The following is a 21,215-nucleotide window of genomic DNA, read 5'->3' as shown; positions in this document are numbered from 1 at the left end:
CATTCTGGGCATACAAATACAACGTCAATTGAATTGTGTTCGTACCTGTCTTCCGTTGTGTGTGACGGACTTGAGCACAGTGCGCAGTGTGGAGATACTGCCCACCACGTCCAGCAAGTGAAGACTGAAGAAGAAATAGCTATTGCAGTTGCCTAGGAAACTGAACACCACCCACAGTAGGTTGTAGAGGAACATCTGCATGAGAGAGAAAGCCACCCGCACAGCAGCAATGTACACATGGTAGATTTACAGATACAGTGAAACCTGTCTAAGACGACCGCTCAAGGGACCTTCAAAGCGTGGTCTCTGTTACCAGGTGGTCTCCTCATCCAGGGATATTTGACTGGAAATAGCAGCCCTTGGTCCCGGTTTCAGTGGTCTTTTAGGAAGGGTGGTCGCCTTATCTGAGTGGCCGCCTTGGCAGGTTTTGCTGTAATGGAACAGTACTGCATTTTCCGGAGTATCATCCGCACAGGAGTACAAGCCGCACATAGATTTTTTTGTCACGAAATGCAGTCATCTACCCTGTTTATTACTGTGAATGTGACCATCACGGTGTAAGCCGCACCGACTTTTTGGGGTTTTTGGGTGCCTCGGAATTACTGGTCTTTAAAGTGTGGTTTCTACTCCGTAAATTACGGTATCTGTTTCAGCAAACAGCAAACGGTAAGTTAGCGCTTTCTATTGGCATACAGTGTAACGTCATAGGCCCTGTACAGCGGCATCTCTCCGTGTGTTGCTCATCTCAAAAAGACACTGCACTAGGTATAACGCATCACATAGGCATGTCAGATCAGTCCACGTAAAGCAGCATTCTAACCAGGTCAAAACAGTAGGGGAGGGGACGGGTATCTCGCACCCCGGGAAGGGGACGGCTACCTCGCACCCCGGGGAGGGGCACATTTTCACAGGAAGGTGCTCAATCAGAATGAGGGTAGGGGGGGGGGGGGCTCCCCCCCCCCTACCCTCACTTGGCTAGAACCCTGCGTAAAGTACTTAGAGTATGAAGAACCAAGCACGTACCTTGTCCATTGCCAGTACACCAGCCGCCCACAGAAGGTAGCGATAATCAACCTTACTGAAATGGAGAAATCAGGAACAGCAGCAGCCGTAGGAACCGCAGCCACAACAACAGCAGCAGCAGCAGCGAGACAAGGTTGGACACGCGGTAGTAAAGCAAATCACCACTTTAGCCTTCTGGTTCAAGTATGTCACTATTACAGCAACAGAGAGGCCTGGTACTTGTACATAATGACATGCCAAGGTTATCTAGCACGGACTCGCTATTGCTGTGGTGATCGATATGTCTGCTCTTCTCAACTGCATGGGGTATTAGAACCTACAAATGCGACTGGCCTTTAATGAAGGTTTTACACTCACGTGTAAGCCACCTTTCCTCTGGAGATTCTTTCTCTCCTTACCCCCCCCCCCCCCATCTCTACCCAAAGGTCAAGGCAATGTGCTGGAGGGTTCAAAGAAGCTGTGTCGAAGGGGTAGGCCTCAAAACTTCAGGCGGTTAAGCGCTACGTCCCACAAGCTCACCTGTCATCGCGGATCTTTCCACAAGTGTCGTCACTGGGGACGTTGAGGATGTCACAGACACGTTCCATGCCCACCTGCGGTGCATACTTGTTACGTATCTGCACACGCCAAACCAGCACGATTGCAGAGAAAATCTGAGTTAGGTGATCAGCCACTGCATTTTAAGAAACCACCCATCTTGATAGGACGTTCATCTTAGGTCCCAGGCCATGCCGCCAGAACAAGCATTTAGGCCTGCGTCGAAGGTCCACCTATCCACGCAATACTGACAGTGGTGTCATATTTTTGTAATATGACTGCACGGGGGTGGAAATTGTACAGGATATGTGGACAGTGGAATTAACATGGCCGACATCATCTCCACTACACAGTAGTAAGCACACAGCCTGGTGCAGTATAACAGTATGATATAGGGCAGTACATACCGATCGCTTCACGTAACCATCCCAGTAATGCCGAGGAAATGATCTATACGCATACAGACAGACACAGACACAGACACATACAGACACAGACACAGACACACACAGACACACACAGACACACACAGACACATACACACAAAGACACACACACACACACACACACACACACACACACACACACACACAGACACACAGACACACACACAGACACACACACACACACACACACACACACACACACACACACACACACACACACACACACACACACACACACACACACACACACACACACACACACACACACACACACACACACACACACACACACACACACACACACACACACACACACACACACACACACACACACACACACACACACACACACACACACACACACACACACACACACACACACACACACACACACACACACACACACACACACACACACACACACACACACACACACACACACACACACACACACACACACACACACACACACACACACACACACACACACACACACACACACACACACACACACACACACACACACACACACACACACACACACACACACACACACACACACACACACACACACACACACACACACACACACACACACACACACACACACACACACACACACACACACACACACACACACACACACACACACACACACACACACACACACACACACACACACACACACACACACACACACACACACACACACACACACACACACACACACACACACACATATACATGCACCCGAGCACAGACAGGTACACAAGAGGTCACGAACAAAAACAACATGGAACGTTCGCAAGATTCCACCACCGAAGCGAAAGGCCCTACAACATGGAACGTTCGCAAGATTCCACCACCGAAGCGAAAGGCCCTACAACATGGAACGTTCGCAAGATTCCACCACCGAAGCGAAAGGCCCTACGACCCCTGCTCCGTACAAGAGGACACCAAAATCGATATGCAGCTCTGAACTGGCGTACATGACTGATCTGTCTGGATTCCCTCTCTCAGACTGTACAAGTAACAACCAGTAAATAAACATGGTGACTGCTCCAGGCAACAGATTCTTACTTGCTCTGCAGCACAATAGTATCCCATCTATCCATGGAGCTGGATGTTGACGAGTCCAGTATCCACTTGCCGTTGAACTGCAGTTCCTTGATGATACGCTTCTCACGTTTGAACAGTGCTAATGGTATCTATGTAGGCAACGTTGTGTCCCCCAAACACACAAACACAGACAGACAGACAGACAGACAGATACGCATTAACAGATACAATAAGCGGATACACGTGTGTAACGAGTTTGGGTGAAAACAATAACTGTTACACGGGCATACAAACATACCGGGAAGCAACTGCACACGCATGAACACACACACACACACACACACACACACACACACACACACACACACACACACACACACACACACACACACACACACAAACACACACACACACACACACACACACACACAAACAAACAGGAGGAAAGGGAAGAAGAGAAGAGGACAGAGAAGGAGAGACGAGGAAAGAGAAGGTGAGAAGAGGAAAGAGAAGGCAATAGAGAGAAGGAGAAGGAGACAAGACAAAAAGAGAAGGAGAGAAGACAGAAAGAATAGAAAGTAAACCTTACCTTTAGCATGCCATAGCCAAGCAATGCCGAGCATGACACAAGGAAGTGTACGATGCCCAGGCAGAACATCAATGGTCCTAGTACATGCTGGTAGTGCTCCTCCACTCCAACCTCTTCCTGGCTTGCAGTGGTGTGTGACTCAGAGTCGTTGCCCAGAGTTGTAAAGGATTTGGTATGGACAACCTGGGCATTGGCATGTGGATATTGTTGTGCAACAAGACAGTGGGTTAGAATAGTATGTGTGTGTGTGTGTGTGTGTGTGTGTGTGTGTGTGTGTGTGTGTGTGTGTGTGTGTGTGCGTGTGCCAGCTAGTTCGGCTGGTAGGTACACTTATGCCTGATTGTGTTGGGTCTGTTGCCAACAGGCTCGGCTGCTTGAAGGTGTAATGTTGTACCTGCCACCTTTGTTGGTTCCAGGGTTCATATACTTTCTATTTGAAGTATACATACCTGTTAACCATGGACTGCTTCTGGCTAGATTAACTCTTGTGTAATCAATGGTGCTAGTGAAGCTTTTATCAGATCCACTCTGATTTAGCCACTCACACTAGTAGCAAATATTACCTTCACTGGGGGCAGGGGTAACTGCAGTTGGATCCCGGGACGGATACCTGATGCCGTCAATCCTTTTTCTGCACCTTGTCCTCACCCACTTACTGAGGTGTGGTGAGCCCATAAGTGGGATCATTTTCAAGTCCACCCAGAGTTTTGGGGATTTCAGGGGGTGTCGGCCGTTGGGCGGTTCAATAACCAATTGAGTCATCTTTCTAAGATTCCTTTTGAGTCTCTCTCCCCTCTCCCGGGGAGACCCACGTGACCAGTTTTGGCAGTGAGCAACAAGTACAAGTACAGTGTGTGTGTGTGAAATGCAGTGATAGCCCAATTCAATCACCCTAATCAATGATAAAAATATTTTTGCATCGTTAGGGAATTTGCCACATTCCGAATTTTGTAAGTCAATTCCCTGTCCAGCCCAAATACAGGTGTACCAACACTAAGTCACTTACTCCAGAAATGACCAAGTCATCCAAAAACCAAGGAACTACAAGTTAAGTTACACGATAAGGTCCACTAACACCACTAGTAACTAAACAAGTAGCTCATGCGGTAACATTGCACGACACTGACGCGTGACTTGGGACGCGTAGCTTGTACTTCTTTGCTCCTTTTTTTCTTTTCTATAAATTTATCTTTGGCTCTCCATCCGAGTCCATTCATCCGAAAACCAAGTAAGTTTATAGCTATTAGTCTCAACTACTGGAGTAGCAACGTGAGAAGTAGCAAGCCATCCCAGGCAACACTTCAGCCATTGCCAATACCAGAACATCATAATACTTGTATAATCATCACAATTAACAACATACCCTGAAGAAGAGCAGGAGAAAGTTGATGAAGAAAGCCAGGACCAGCGCAGTCATCTTCGTCCCAGTGAAACACCGTCCAAATAATGACTGCAAACAAGCACGCCCGCACGCATGCACACGCATGCACACACACGCACGCGTGCACACACCCATGGCGCAGTAGACGGAGCAGGAACGCACAGATTATCAGCACATAATATAATCCTATTTTGACACATTCCCTATCTAGAAGAAGGGTATACCTGCTAGCTCAACTGGTTCGTCTTTGGCCAGACCACTCACTGACCAGTCAAGCAAGCCGACTTCCCAGCCAACTCCCCACTCTTCAGTTATCCACATGATATGGCTTACCAGCGATACCACTGGTCTCTTGGATTTGAGTGACTGTACAGTATGTGGAATTGTCAGGAAACAAAAAATCGACTGCATCTGGCGCCATTTCACCGCGATCAGGTCGACCTAGAAAGACAAGTACCAGGCAGGGGATCAACACCCGGTGGAGAAATCCATGGCGGGTTACTTGTTAGATTCAAAGCGGACACAGTACTGCAAACTGAGATAGCGCATGACGGTGGGAACACAATTTCTGTGCGTTCTGTACGCCGTGGGCTGTAGAGAGCAGGCCTACGTGGGCGTGTGTGGCCCTCAAGAAGCCCTATAATGGCGCTGTGAACAAAGCCAAGCGTCTCTGCTCCTGCCAAGCTGGGAAGGCGGTTGGTAGCAGGTGTCGATGCCTGAGTGGCCGAGTGCACAGGCCAACTCTGCACCATACACATACCTACATTGGCCCAGACCCACAAACACTGGACCGGTGATGACTGGGCAACGATGCTATGGACGGATGAGTCAAAGTTTAATCTGACGGGCTCAGATGGAGCGGTGAACGTCCAAAGGAGGACAGGAAAAGCGCTGAGTGATGCGAGCACACGCAAAACTGTAAAGCAAGGCAGTGGAAATATCATTGTCTGGGTACCCATGACGACGAGTAGCGGCCTTGGACGTATTTACCAGGTGGTTGATATAGTGAATGCTGAGCGGTATCCTGGAATCCTCCATGACATGATGCTGCAAAGCATGATCCAGCTTGTGGGCAGTGTGGGTGGGGTCTTCATGCGGTAAGGCCCGGCAAGGACCCCAAACACACCACCAAGTGCACAAAGGAGTGGCCCCCAGCAAAATGCATCACCGTGCCGACATGGCCTCCACAATCTCCTGACCTAAACCCCATGGAAAACCTGTGGAGAATTTTCGGGCTGAAGCACCACGATGTTAACGATTACACCAGCGGCTGATATACACCACCACTGGCTACGTGCGCGCCTACAATAACTTTGTCGTCAACGGCAGGAGTGGTAGCGGAGGAACCTCACATGGCGGGCGGGCAGTGCAGTGAACATGGTGAATGCCCCACAGGACTCTGGGATTATCGCATCGTCTGGCCTTCCGTTTGTTTCACCTCGTCGTCACTATGGGACCAGTAATTTCAATCTATCATTATGTATGTATGTATGTGTGGCAAAGTTAATGCGAACTTCTAATGGATTGTCTGCTTCACACGCTTGTCTAAATTCCACCGCCATCTGTATGTATGTCCCAGTAGCACTGTTCATTTCGTTATCACCTTTAGAACTTTTGTCACCATCAACTTCTTTGGGTATCATCGGCCACTTTTCTATGCAGAAAAGTGCGCAATTGCGCCACCGTTACCCTATAAATATCCTTTTTCTGCTATTAATTCATTATCTACCTCCACTGAGGAGCTCTCAAGGAGTGAAACAGCTGCCTGGCGGATACGGAGCATCTATCCAAGAACGAACTTCCTCGCTATGGTATGTTGAATGTGGGCCAAGAACGCAGTGTGGAGAGGTTGACAGCTTCAAATCATTTTCAAACGGCCGAGTTAGACAGCTCTTGAGTTAGTGCTAGTGCTTCGTGTTGGAATTGGCCACATAAGGTTCGATCCACCTTGTACATATACTTGACCATTTTCAGTACCAATATCACTCTGTATCCACGTTTTTTACTTTTCTGTTTCCTTACTCTCCCAAATCTAGAGGTCCCCAGGCGCGTGCGCCGGTGCCCTTCAAGGGGGGTTTCCGGGGGACCTCCCCCGGGAAAATTTTCAAAAAATGAAGCAAAATCCTGCATTTTGAGCGAAAAAATGGGGGGTTCCGGGCACCCAGGAACCCATACGGGGCACGCGCCTGGGTCCCCGATCATAAATTAGATAACCCACAGGCAAAATTTACAGAACTTGAAACATCTGCAATGATAGACCACCACGGGTTGGCTGGAGCATTCCTATAACTATGTGCACTATGCACATGCAGCATCACCCTTTACACCGTTTCCGGCTGTCTCTCCCCTTCCCACACACCCCTTACACACATGAGTCCTACATATACTGAACACCGCAACCAGCATTCCAAATGATGCAACGTAGACTAGTTGCATGCTACGAGTCTCTGACAGAAGTTCCACTGGCTTCACGCCATTCAGGAAAAGGTTTTCAGCAGTCTCCTAATTCCCCTATCTCTGTGTTGCTAATCTTACCAGTAGGCTGCCTTGGATGAGCGCAATCTGCGGCTTGTAGAGCTCATTCACCGATCGTGCCGCGGTCATTGAGCGTTGCTTGCTAGCAGGGGCAACCGAGTCACTATCACCTCTCTTTGGTGCAGCTGCGTCGCCAGTTCCAGCACTACTTGCCCCCACTGGCGGCGTGGCGCCTGCATCACCACCAGAGGTGGCTGCCACCGATGATGCCAGTGATGAGTTTCGGCTGACGTTGCGACTAGCCGCAGTGCTCAGCGGCAGGTTCAGGGCACTTTCTCCACTGTCAGCAGCAGCAGCGGCGGTAGCGGCTTGACACTGGGCAATATCAGATGATGTACTATGACAGGTACCTGGAGAAAGCAGAGTAAGAATGCCAGACAGACGAGAGACAAATAGGGAGAGATAAATCGAGTGAGAGATAGAGCGAGAGTGAGAGTGTGTGCGTGTGTATGGAGAGTGAGAGTGTGTGCGTGTGTAGGGGGGGGGGGGTGGAGGAGAAAGAGAGAGAGAGAGAGAGAGAGAGAGAGAGAGAGAGAGAGAGAAAGAAAGAGAGAGAGAGAGAGGGGAAGAGAGAGAGAGAAAATGCAGACAAACATCCATGCAGCATGAAGTTCAGACAGACAACGATCACGTAATTCCGCTTCGTGAAAAAAATATCGTAGCTTTCGACCTAATCGTCTCGCTAAATTTCACATTCCTTTAGAAAATGAACATTTCATTTCTCTCGAATGTTGAACCAAAACGTATACATGTATAAGAGTCACACACTTGAGAGGGACGAAAAGCGTTTCTTCTGTAACTCTGAGTTTCACGGTTTTAACCGATCATCAGACAGCAACTTGACTACAATTTTCAGAAGATAAGATTGATATAGGCTGCAAGCTTGGATCATAGCGCGAATGGATGATCCGGGCTGATGGTGTAATTGTAAAAATGCGTGAGTTGGTTGATGGGGTGCAAAAATAGGCGCAAAAAAAAGAATACACTTTAGGCCTAGGCTCATGCGACCACATGTTCTTCTGAGGGAGGCAAGAAGAAGGACAATTCGGTAATTATGAGCAGCACATCACCTGCGACTGCGAGTGGTGAGAAGGTTATGTGACGGCTGATGGTGAGAATTTTGAGAGGTAGTACTTATTTTCATGCTTGCACTTGCTAACTAGCTCCGATCTTTTGTTGATGTTGACACGCTTGTCCGCCTGAAGGATCTCCAGCTTCTCTCTTAGGCACAGAGGACAGCGCTTGGTTATGTTACTGTAACCTGGAGTCTGGGCGATAACTGACCAACCAAGACTGTACTCGCTGTTTTGACGCTTCAGGTTCCAGACACACTTTGATAGTTCTGTGCTCTTCTCATGTCTCTCATGTCTGAATGATGTCAGATGATTGCCGTATCTCTTCTTGAATTCTGGCTCCGTAAGGCCGATATACTCCTTCTGTCTGTCCTCTCCGGTTATTTGGACGGTTGCCTTGTACACAATAGAGCTGATTTGGCAGTTGCCGTCCATCGGACACTGCGCTTTGTCTCTGCAGTTGCATCGTCTTTCCTTGGGCTGTCCATCGTTGTTTCCACTTTTCCGTTTAACTGAGTTGTTGTGTGACTTGACCATTGCAGACATATTCGGCATACAACTATAGCTTACTTTAACTGTATTCCGGTTGAAGATCTTGTGTAGTCTGGATCCGGCGGGGAAGTGTATTTCGATTAGTCGCAAGAATCTCTGTCCGATGTTTGTGGCCACTGTCTTGCTGAATGGCGGGTTGTACCAGATGATATTCCGCCGCCTGTTTTTCTTTTTCTTGCTTGAATCCTTGTCTCTCTCTTCCAAGTACTCTAGTCCTTCAGCATAGCCACTGTTCCTAAGCGCGCTGTTGTATAGCGGTGCGGCTTCTCTGAACACATCTTGGTTTGATGAAATATCGGTTAGCCGCCTACTAATAGCTTTCGGTATTTGCTTGATGATTGTTGGCGGATGGTTCGATTGGCTGTGGACATAGACCGGTGTATCGTTCGGTTTTCTATACGGACCATATGTTCCGTCTGCTAGGTTCAGCGTCACGTCCAGAAAATTCACAACCTTCATACCGGTGTCGATGGTTAGTCGTAGTCCGAGGTTGCTGAATATCTTGCAGACTGTCTTCCTCATTCGATCTGCTTCGCTGCCTGTCACGTCTCATAGCACTGCTAGGCCGTCATCGCGGTACAGTCCGACGTCACTGCTGTTGATCTCGTGTGCAATCTTAGACAGTGCATACGTCCCAACTAGCTCGCATACTTCGGCACCGTCGAAGCATCCCATCGTGACGTCGAATAGTCCCCTTCCGTTCTTCTTCATCCAAGTATTGTCTCCACTGAATAATAGCGACTTCCGCGAATGTAGGATGATGTCTCTGTCTTGTTTGCTAATATCGGTGTACTGTTCAGCAAACTCGATAGCAAGCAGAAGGAGATCTTCCGAAATGGATGGGTAATATTCCACAATATCGAAACAGACAAATGCACACTCCGGCTTTCTCTGGATTGCTTGGAACCAGTCAATCACTGCGGCTGTATTCTTCCAGGAGTTGAGTGATAATGCTTCCCTTACATCTCGGACAATTCCTGATAATATCCTTTTGCTGACTCTTCCGATTTCGCTTTTGGAGGGGTTAATCAGCCGGCATGGTAGGCTCTGCTGGAAATTTTCTTTGTGATCTTTCAACGTCACATATGCATCCTTCTGCGCCAATATTTCAGCTCTCTCCGCAATATGGAGGTCTTCCGCAATCTCCTTTGCTTCTCTATTGATTTCTTCGCAGGCGTGGTCCGAGGCATGCTTGTAGTGCTTCGTTACATTGTCGTTCAATAGTTTCCCATATTGGGCTAAGCTGACCTCATACATATTCCTGGTCTTGTCCGCTGAGACGAGGACGTCCTTTGAGGCTCGGATCCTGGACAGGTCGTCTTTCAGTTTGTCTTGGAGTTCGTCATTCACTCTGCGGAACTTCACGGTTTCTACCATAGACCACAGATCAGCCTCGAACTGGTTCATGTCGTCCACCCGCGATGGACACTTTCTGGTCTTGAATCCGTGGTGGTTATCTTGATCCTGTTGATGTTCTTGGTCGCCCTTCAAGAAGAAGAGAGCTTTCCAGCGCATGCGCTTGATTAGCTTCTCTGTCATCTCCACTAGTCGGAGCTTGTAAGTTCTGTCGCTTGGCAGCGGTATGTTCTTCATCGAATAGTCAATGTGAAACGGCTTCGGTTGATCCATTCTCGAATACGTGCAGCACACAAAGAGAGCTCGACCCAGGGTGGGGAGCCAGGCAAACTCGGAGGGAGTTGTGGTTGCTCGTGAGAGTGCTCAATACACCAAGGTGCAGAGCCTAGTACACACACTTGAGAGGGACGAAAAGCGTTTCTTCTGTAACTCTGAGTTTCACGGTTTTAACCGATCATCAGACAGCAACTTGACTACAATTTTCAGAAGATAAGATTGATATAGGCTGCAAGCTTGGATCATAGCGCGAATGGATGATCCGGGCTGATGGTGTAATTGTAAAAATGCGTGAGTTGGTTGATGGGGTGCAAAAATAGGCGCAAAAAAAAAGAATACACTTTAGGCCTAGGCTCATGCGACCACATGTTCTTCTGAGTGTATAAGAGTCATAAATATAACACTTTGGTCCCTCCTCTTATATATTTTATTCTCCTTACCGATATAGCTGAATGCTGTGGCAGGCATGGCGTTGCCATCGTCTGGAGCACACGAGGAGCCAAAGGAGCGGCGGAGACTGTCCGCCATGCTGCTCAGTGTTCCGCTGAGTCTCTGGCTCAGGCGACGCACTGGCGACAGGTCAGAGGTGGCATTGACTGGCGTCAGTCCGCCATCTTGCGAGGGATGTCTACAGCAAGGGTGTACAGGAATTGGTTAAAACACACGTTCATATATCACGAAAACGATAGCAATTCAATTAACAAATAATTCTCGCTTGGCATATTTATAGTCAATCCAGAAGGAAAATTCACACATGCACGCACACACGCATGCACGCACGGTTGCACACACGCACACACACACGCGCAGACAACACACACACACACACACACACACACACACACACACACACACACTAACCTGGGTAGAGGTGAAAGAGTAGCACGTGTAATTCGGCGTTGCCGCACACCAGCACCTGCACTGGCACCAGCATCACCACCAGCAACAGCAGGTCCATCAACAACATCCATGGACCCCTTGTCGACCGCAACACCACGCGGCAATGAAGAACGTTTTGAAGGTGATGAAGGCTGCTGCTGCTGCTGCTCCTGCTGTGCGTCGGCTCTGGATTGGGAGCGTCGACGATAGCGATGGAAGACATTGCCATCATGTCGCTCCAGAATTGGCTTCTTAGCTGGTGACGGCGTCTTGGAAGGTGAGCCATCGGCTCCATCTAGGAACAGGATACAGCATCATCAAAGGAAGGATAGAGGGTTTATTAGTGGTTTACACTACAGCACATGGATGGCAGTCTATCAACAGTCTTGTGTATCTTTATGGATGCCCATGCATGTGTTAGAGTCAGTGAATACAGGACCAGCAGAACCAGTTTTCCACTGGTCCGGCGGCCATGCCCGAGGCAGCTTCCCAAGTTCTGAATGACATCATGGCGGGGATGCACATGGTCTCATCACCAGTAAACACACGACGTTGGTGGCCATAACGTTGGTCCGGTGGACATAGCCTGACCAACCGGACCGGTTCTGCCGTAAACACACGTCGGTGGTCAATACGTTGGTCCGGTGGACATAGCCTGACCAACCGGACCGGTTCTGCCAGGCCTGGAATATCATCAAAGAGAACTTCACAGACCTGTTAAAGCTCTAAACTGCCACTTCAAAGGTCTTTCAGCGACAGGGTAATTAGTAACCAAATTCTAAAATCCTTTTTCAATAAGCGCGGACGCCACTGTAGCCATCCATCATAACCATGCATCCTCACCACACAATCCTCACCACGCAATCCTCACCACACAATCCTCACCACACAATCCTCACCACACAATCCTCACCACACACACAGTCTCTGGGCTACATCCGTCACTGAGTTAGGCTGGTGTAGCCTAGAGACCGCTTGAAGAGATTTGTGACGATGTATGGTTATTAAATTAAATTAAATTAAATTCTCAGTTTAGACAATGGCTGTAGGACCAGGCTGCTATCACCATACCTGTCTCGTCCTGGCTTGGTTGCTCCTGAACGGAGGGCAGGCGTTTCAGTTTCATGCGGTCTTGCTCCGCGAACGGGCGTGGTGTCAGTGGATGACCGGCATTGCTGCTGCTCTGCGGTGTTTCCGGGGTCGACGCGACACTCGATGCTAAGTTGCTCGGTGCCTGGTCGGGCTTTATGGCGCCCGTGATCAGCTTGCTGATGGCGTTTTCTGAGCGTGGACGCTGTGGTGGTGGCTCAGGTTTCTTCACGCTGCTCTTCACCCTGCATGCATGGTGTATGTAAACAGGCAGTAAGAAGTACAGCATCAACAGATTGGTAAGCGGTGAGACGGGTGGGCTGACATGCAGCTACACTGCAGCCTCACATGATACACTACTTTACCCAGGGCTGCCGGAAGCGGTTTCTGATTGCTCCGGTTATACCACAGACCGGTTTCATACTTTCACTAGTTGAGGGAAAGGAAAAGGGAAAAGGTCTGAAGAAAAAAAAACTGACTGTCACCACCAGGAATCGAACCAGGGACCTTCGCTATCGGCCAGCAATGCTCTAACCACTGGGCTATGGTGTAGCTGTCATCCAAGCAGAGACTATTCAGCACTTTCTTCAGACTTCCAAACTCATGCTTTCTGTGAAACTACACAGGCTGGTGGGACGCAGCCCGCACTGTACCCACTTTGTGTAAGATATGGCGGTCCACACTAGGCCTAGCCCAAATTTGCTCGTGGCGCCTCGATATTTTGCTGGCAAATTTTGCCCAAGCACTTTCCATATTTTGCCTGGCATTGCCTTTCGTTTCTGATATTTTGCTCCATTTTGCTCCTGCTTTGTGGCAAAAATGGCTTCGAATGAACCGTCTACTTTGGTAAAAGTGGATGGTGACTCTGATGAGGAAAGCAAAACTGAAAATGGTGTCAGTATTACGGATTTTGCAGCATGATTTCAAATTGATGTACCCCTGACAACTTGCAAGAGCTATTTCAGCACGACGTTGGCCCCAATGAAACCAAATAAATTTGAATATAATTGCCAAAACACACCTGGATCCTCTGTAAATTCGATATTTTGCTCGGAATTTGCCAGCAATTTCTTTTCGTGAGAAATTTCGATATTTTGCTGGAAGAATTGCCGGCAAATTTGGGCTAGGCCTAGTCCACACAACCCGATATGGCGGTCCACACAACCCGATATGGCGGTCCACACAACCCGATATGGCAAGTCCACACAACCCGATATGGCAGGTCTAAACAACCCGATATGGCCAGTCTAAACAACCTGATATGGCAGGTCCACACAACCCGATATGGTAGGTCCACACAACCCGATATGGTAGGTCCACACAACCCGATATGGCAGGTCTAAACAACCCGATATGGCCAGTCTAAACAACCTGATATGGTAGGTCCACACAACCCGATATGGCAGGTCCACACAACCCAATATGGTAGATCCACACAACCCGATATGGCACGTGTGCATACGTCTTTGTCTGGTCTATCTCTCACTCACCCTAGCCACTTCTTGACGTAGAAGGGAGTGTTTCGGACACTTTGCAGTAAGTCACAGCAGCGGCAAGCAACGGCTGACAGTGGAGCCTTGATTGTGTAGTACGTCCAGCTGGGATTCAGCAACAAACACAAACACACACACGCACACATGTACACAAGACATGACAAGAACGGTTATTCCTTTATGTCATGGTGATAGTCACATCGCACTGACCACATGGCAGTGGTCACATGACCATGGTAACATGACTGAGGTCACATGACCTTGAGTGGTCACATTACAGAGGTCACATGGCCGGTCACATGACAGTGGTCACATGAATTGTCGCATGACAGTGGTCACATGACTGTATTGATTAGACCAGAGATTAGTCACATGATCTTCACTGCGGCACATCACACATGTGACATCTCACTCCGGATTCTAGATCTATCCGCACCAAGGTATGTCATTATAACCTAGGAGGAGGGGCTTCTACATAGGCACAATAAGTTGCCTGATGATCGTAGTAATACGTGAAACTCAGAGTTGTAACACAGCTTCCAATCTCTCTCTTGTGTAGGCACAATAAGTAATAGTTGATGGTTTACAAACATTCAGTGCCAGGTGATGTGGTCTCCCGGACTCGTGAACATATCCATGCCACACATAAAGGGAAATACCATGTACACATGCACATGTACACATGTACACACTTCCCCACTTCCACACAAACAGACAGACAGACAGACAGACAGACACACACACACACACATACCCCCCCCCCCCGCCCCCCCCTCCACCACCACACACATATTACACAGGCACACAACAGGCCAAGACTATGCCAGGTTACCTGAGCGGCATGTTGACCAGTAGATGAGCGTTGCGCATGTGCATCTCTGCTCTTTGCACTCTCTGCGTATGCTCAGTGTTGCTCAATCTGCAGCCATGCTGCATCTGTGCATGCACAGTGCACGTGCAAAACATGCAAACACATGAGTTACAGCAACAATTTTTTCCTCACATAAATGCATGGGACGGCACGCTTTCCAACGGCCAGAGGGAGAGAGAGAGTTGGAAAGCTTGTGTCTTTGTAGGTAACTTGAACATTTGGGCTCATGCAAAACTTAACTTCGTCATTGCCGAGCCACCGTGCTCACAGCAGAAACTTCTTTGTGTGTTAGCCTTGTGAAAGTGGAGCACAAATCAAGTTAGGGTGCCAACTGGCTATGCACAGTCCACCAGAAAAAGTCCACCAGAAAATTCACGGTTCGTGCGAGACTCGGCTAGAAGCCAACTTTTCTGCATCCGTAGGAACGTCATCACCTTCAATGATCACCCAACTCACCTCGAAAATCGTGTCCTCACAGAAGTCCAAGAACGACAGCAGCTTCTCACGCTGATTGCCTCGCTCCACCGTGTGGAAGAACTCGCGTGTCGAATCACGTATGGTCGGCCTCTCCCACTCGGTCTTGGTGGACTTCTTGATGTGAAAGTAGATGCGTTCCACCTTTCTGTTCCTGCCAATGATCTCAACACAGCCCAGGTAGGGCTCGAAATGAGACAAGAAACTGGCGCCCTTGTTCAGGAAGTGAGCCAATCTGGGAACACGGAAACGAGGAAGCACACAAAGCATTGCTTGTAACTTGTAAGCGCTGCAATCAAAACAGATGTAGTCAACCTTGCAAATAACGACCCACGATCGGCCATGAGACAATTTTGGTTATTCGCTAGTTGTCGGTATTTGCGAAGTGAAAAGTATCCGGTTAAGTGGTTACTTGGTCTCAAAATCATAGTAGTGCTGTTATTCGCAAGTGTTTGTCATATCCAATGTGGTGTGGTTATTTGCAAGGTTGACTGTAGGGGTAACTGTGCGTCAATCCATGTATTACGTCTATATGCCTGCAGCACGGTAACATTCTGCACCAGGTATCAGTGAATGATACTTCAGTTCACACTCAATGGCAAGCAGGTCATGATGTTGACATGTATGGCCGACCTTGACACGTATGGCTTACCTTGGATCATTGGGAAGATGGTCGGACAGATTGGTCAACAAAACTGCAAAGCTGAAACCTATGAACAAAGAAAACACAGATGATGCACACACATACATGAGCATACCTCCCCCTCACACACGCATATGCATTCCTCAGTGATTCCCTCATCGCCTATATATTATTTCGAACTCGGGTTCTTCGCAGAAAACTGGTGTGGAGAATTAACAATCACTGGAACAAATTGCTACACTCATGCACCGAAAGATGGGCAACAACGAATGCTCTATCCGAGGGCTCACCGATATCAGACGAGTGCGTGTGGAACCGCTCAATGAACTCCATGTAGTCGAGACGTCCGTCATTGTTGGTGTCGGCACACTTCATCAGGTAGGCTATCTCCTCACTGAACACGCACACACACACACACACACACACACACACACACACACACACACACACACACACACACACACACACACACACACACACACACACACACACCTTGACCTTGACCTTACACACACACACACACACACACACACACACACACACACACACACACACACACACACACACACACACACACACACACACACACACACACACACACACACACACACACACACACACACACACACACACACACACACACACACACACACACACACACACACACACACACACACACACACACACACACACACACACACACACACACACACACACACACACACACACACACACACACACACACACACACACACACACACACACACACACACACACACACACACACACACACACACACACACACACACACACACACACACACACACACACACACACACACACACACACACACACACACACACACACACACACACACACACACACACACACACACACACACACACACACACACACACACACACACACACACACACACACACACACACACACACACACACACACACACACACACACACACACACACACACACACACACACACACACACACACACAAGAACACGCACGCACGCACGCATACACACGCATACACACACACACACGCACAGGGACAAGACTATACCTCAGGGCCTATGCCTGAGCGCAAACGCAGCAATGCCACCTTAGAAAATAGCTCAGGTTCTATGTCTGGGCAGGAAGGCTGCAATACCACCTTACTTCGATTAATCACGTCTACACCAAAGCTTAGTGGTAGAGCATCGCTGGCCATAAGCAATGGTCCCTGGTTCGAGTCCTGGTGGTGATGGTCACTTTTCTTCAGAAAGTTCCTATTTTCAACTTCCCTTAACCTTATGAATATTACTTCAATGCAGTACGGTCAAAGACAACACCACCACCCAGGTTATACAGGATCAATAAGGCTTGAAGGCGGTATGCCATAACGACAAGATCCTCTCTATATCCTGCTATTGCTTTGGCCGAAAAAAACTTCCCTGTGCTCATAGTTATGTTAGGCACTTCAGTCACGTGACAGGACCTGTCAAAATTTGCTGAGGTGAGAGTCCGTACTTGCGTGGCACCAGTCAAGTGCATGCGCTAAACTGTACAGGTACGCGCTATGCTTCGTTGTACGGGCTGATAGTTGGGCGCATCGTGTTGCTCTGACGTTCAGCTTTCAGTAGATCCCGCATACGTCATAGTGCGTACATTTTTGCGAGTTGTAGATCACGTACACAACCAGCAAAGAGTTTTTCACAAAGAACTGTTGTTTGCTCGCGTTTGAAACGTTGCTTATCGTCTTCAGCGTCGTCTTTCCATTCGGAAACAGTAGAGTTCTTGTTTACCAGGGTTTGCGCATCGCTGCGCAAGGAGACATTATGTACGTAGGCACTGAGAAGTATGCGCTTTAGGCGGAGGAGAACGACGATGCGTCGTCCTACCTGGGCGAATTCTCAAAGCGTACTGAAAGCCAAGTTTTGACACGGTTGCGCTGGAAGGCCTACTGATGTTTACGAACAATCAAAAGGCACAGTGGCTGCTGGAGAAACCCTCTGATGAGGGGATGCTTTGATATACGCATCCAGGCACGCTTCACCAAAATTTCAAAGCTCACCAGCAGGCAATTCATGACTGCTGCATGGAGCAGTTGAAGGATAGGGAGGCAGATATCACACCATGGAAAGAAGCTACCAACAGAGGTCCTGAAGAACTTCTTGCCAACTTGGAATCACTTGAAGTGGCATGACTGTGAGCACGAATATCCTGTGCAGTAATTCGCGAGCGCGGGCGCGCGCGTACATACCCTCCACATTGCGGCGTACAACGAGGAAGTTCTCTGTTGTTTTTGTGCCAGAAGAATGTCTTTATAACTCTTACGCTTTTGTACCCGCCGGAGCCTGCCAGTATGTCGTTATCAGTTCATTTCACAGCAAACTGAAGCTGTTACTATGGGTTACTATGGCGTTGCTATGGGTTGCTATGGAGTTGCTATAGTGATTGCGGTCACAATTGCCGTATTCTTGCCTATTCTGAACTTTGATCTGTATTGTTTCGATCCATACAGGGTTGTCGGTGTAAGTGAGTGATGTGTGCTTGAAAAAAACACTCTGATGTTTTGTGACTATATCCACTGATGATACTTCGGAGATGCTGTTGGTGCCACAAATAATATTGATCTCGCCTCATCCAACTGCCTATCTTCAACCCTTCATATCTGAGTGGTATCACTGTGGATTTCAATAAAATTTTCTGTGTGACCTTGTGATACCCACCACCATCGATTGCCGATGATAAACCTGGAAAAAACGCGATTTCAAAAAATGGGGTGAAGTGCCTAGTTATGTTTCTATCATCTCTCTGCTGTACTTACTAGTAATCCATTGTCCATGTTCATTTGGTTTTGCCTGTATTTCACCTGTATTTTGCCTGTATTTCACCTGTATTTCACCTGTATTTTGCCTGTATTTCACCTGTATTTCACCTGTATTTCACCTGTATTTCACCTGTATTTTGCCTGTATTTCACCTGTATTTCACCTGTATTTCACCTGTATTTCACCTGTATTTCACCTGGTGATAAGGCATGACATTATACTAAAGAACACTTTCAAAATGTTCAAGAGCCTGAAGTGTGTCCTACTTCTAAGTATAATTGTGCTCATAGAGTTCTTATTATTGTTAACTTACCGATTGTACATCTTCTGCGCGTCCATGGCCTGTAGAAAAAGAGAGGTCACGGTGCACAGGAGAAAACAGAGAGAGAGGGAGGGGAGGTCAGACATTGGATGAGAAAGCGGAAGGAAAAACCTCCATGCGCTGGCGGCACACGTATAGTCATGCTACTTTGCTATTGTACCGTGACCAAACACACAGATATATATCCAGGGCAGTGGAGAGTGATGTTCAAAGGGTCAGGGGTGCAGTCCCTTGAAACGTACAGGGGGTGCAGTCCAACAGCACACTTGGGATATCAGGGACTCCAGTACTACTGGCTATGTTTCCGACATGATATCCCACATACCTTCTCGAACTCCTTGTTGGAGATCCAGCCATCACGGTTCGTGTCATAGTCCTAAAGCACACACCGGGATACATACACACACACACATACACACACAAAGAATATATGAGCTGCCACTGTCACATAAACTTCTTCTGTAAATTGTCATGTGACATTAGCAGATAGTGTGATAGTTGCTGAGGAATAGACACCCTTAGCAAAAAACGTTATGTTGTAACGGTATAACTGTAAGGGGGAAAATACCATGATTTGGGTTCGACCTTTAGCAAGATGCACGCTATTTTTAGTACGCTGTTGCCACGAGAATAGCTTCTATTTCGCAGGGTACACCCATTTATGTCACCATATACGCGATACAAGGTGAAATGCGTACGGAATTATGCTATATTTGGCCAGAACACGTACCGTTGGTCACAACGATAAATCAGCCCCCATAACGTTTATACGCTGCAGCTTCAACGCTATCTGGGTGATCAAGGTACGAGTACCGTAAAAAATAGCGTTACCGTTGTTTGCTAAAGGTGTCTAATATCTGCTATTGAGCTGAAGGCTTCTCCTTAGCATAAAATCAGCTATTTAATGTGAGGAGAAGGAGGAGGAAGAGGAAGAGGAGGAGGAGGAGGAGGAGGAAGAGTAGGAGGAAGAGGAGGAAGAGGATGGGAGGGGAGGGGTTACCTTGAATGCTTGCGATGTTGCAAGGTCATTGAGCTTGAGGAACATGCCAAAGAACTTGAAGATCTCCTGAATATGACACACACACACACACGTGCACACACAGACACAGACAGACATACCCACACACACAAACAGACACACATTCACACACATGCACACACGTGTGCGCACACACACACACACACACACACACACACACACACACACACACACACACACACACATGCTCGCTAGCTCGAACACACACACACACACACACACACACACACACACACACGCACACACACACGTACACACACACACACACAGGCAAACACACATGCACACATGCACACACACACACACACACACACACACACACACACACGCACACGCACACGCACACACATTAGGCAAGGCCAAATAACAAAGATTCATGGCGGTACCTGCTGGCTGATAGACTGCTGTAAAAAGCAAGAGCAAAGTGCACAGCATAAGAAATCAATGAGAAGTAATCAGAACAACCATTACACTGATACTTACTTCAACATGCTCAACAGACTCCATAAGTGTTTCCACCATCTTGTCTGCTATCGTCACATTCGTCTCTGCAGATTGAATTAGGCAAAAAGTGCAGCAGAAGTGGTGTAAAGCCAAGCAAGAATACATGACTTGAAAAGCGTCCCTGTCTTGCCTTGCAGTAGTAGTCAAATATCACATAGGACAGCGTAGTGTACAGGGCAGTAGGAACCGGTCCGCTTTGTCAGCTCATCACCGGATCAACGCTTTGGTCACCAACGCATGTTTA

At 48.0% G+C, this 21,215-nt stretch overlaps 1 protein-coding gene across 3 annotated transcripts in view; it reads right to left on the bottom strand.

The window, feature by feature from the left end:
- Positions 1-21,215, bottom strand: part of LOC135819139 (ryanodine receptor 2-like) — a 124,408-nt gene that overhangs the window by 6,414 nt on the left and 96,779 nt on the right. For all 3 annotated transcript variants that reach the window (XM_065332293.1, XM_065332295.1, XM_065332294.1), the window contains 20 exons: positions 20,951-21,015; positions 20,429-20,494; positions 19,754-19,804; positions 19,420-19,448; positions 16,567-16,670; positions 16,286-16,343; positions 15,616-15,868; positions 15,121-15,224; positions 14,286-14,393; positions 12,778-13,040; positions 11,689-12,001; positions 11,268-11,455; positions 7,571-7,920; positions 5,018-5,104; positions 3,655-3,837; positions 3,087-3,214; positions 1,968-2,010; positions 1,543-1,640; positions 1,024-1,078; positions 46-195 (listed from right to left, as the gene is read on the bottom strand). In XM_065332293.1, the coding sequence (XP_065188365.1) occupies positions 46-195; positions 1,024-1,078; positions 1,543-1,640; positions 1,968-2,010; positions 3,087-3,214; positions 3,655-3,837; positions 5,018-5,104; positions 7,571-7,920; positions 11,268-11,455; positions 11,689-12,001; positions 12,778-13,040; positions 14,286-14,393; positions 15,121-15,224; positions 15,616-15,868; positions 16,286-16,343; positions 16,567-16,670; positions 19,420-19,448; positions 19,754-19,804; positions 20,429-20,494; positions 20,951-21,015 (2,696 nt within the window). The remainder of the gene's footprint in view (positions 1-45; positions 196-1,023; positions 1,079-1,542; positions 1,641-1,967; positions 2,011-3,086; positions 3,215-3,654; positions 3,838-5,017; positions 5,105-7,570; positions 7,921-11,267; positions 11,456-11,688; positions 12,002-12,777; positions 13,041-14,285; positions 14,394-15,120; positions 15,225-15,615; positions 15,869-16,285; positions 16,344-16,566; positions 16,671-19,419; positions 19,449-19,753; positions 19,805-20,428; positions 20,495-20,950; positions 21,016-21,215) is intronic.

This window comes from Sycon ciliatum, chromosome 6, assembly GCF_964019385.1.
Source record: "Sycon ciliatum chromosome 6, ocSycCili1.1, whole genome shotgun sequence".
NCBI lineage: Eukaryota > Metazoa > Porifera > Calcarea > Leucosolenida > Sycettidae > Sycon > Sycon ciliatum.
This window is presented reverse-complemented; position numbering and strand designations above follow the sequence as displayed.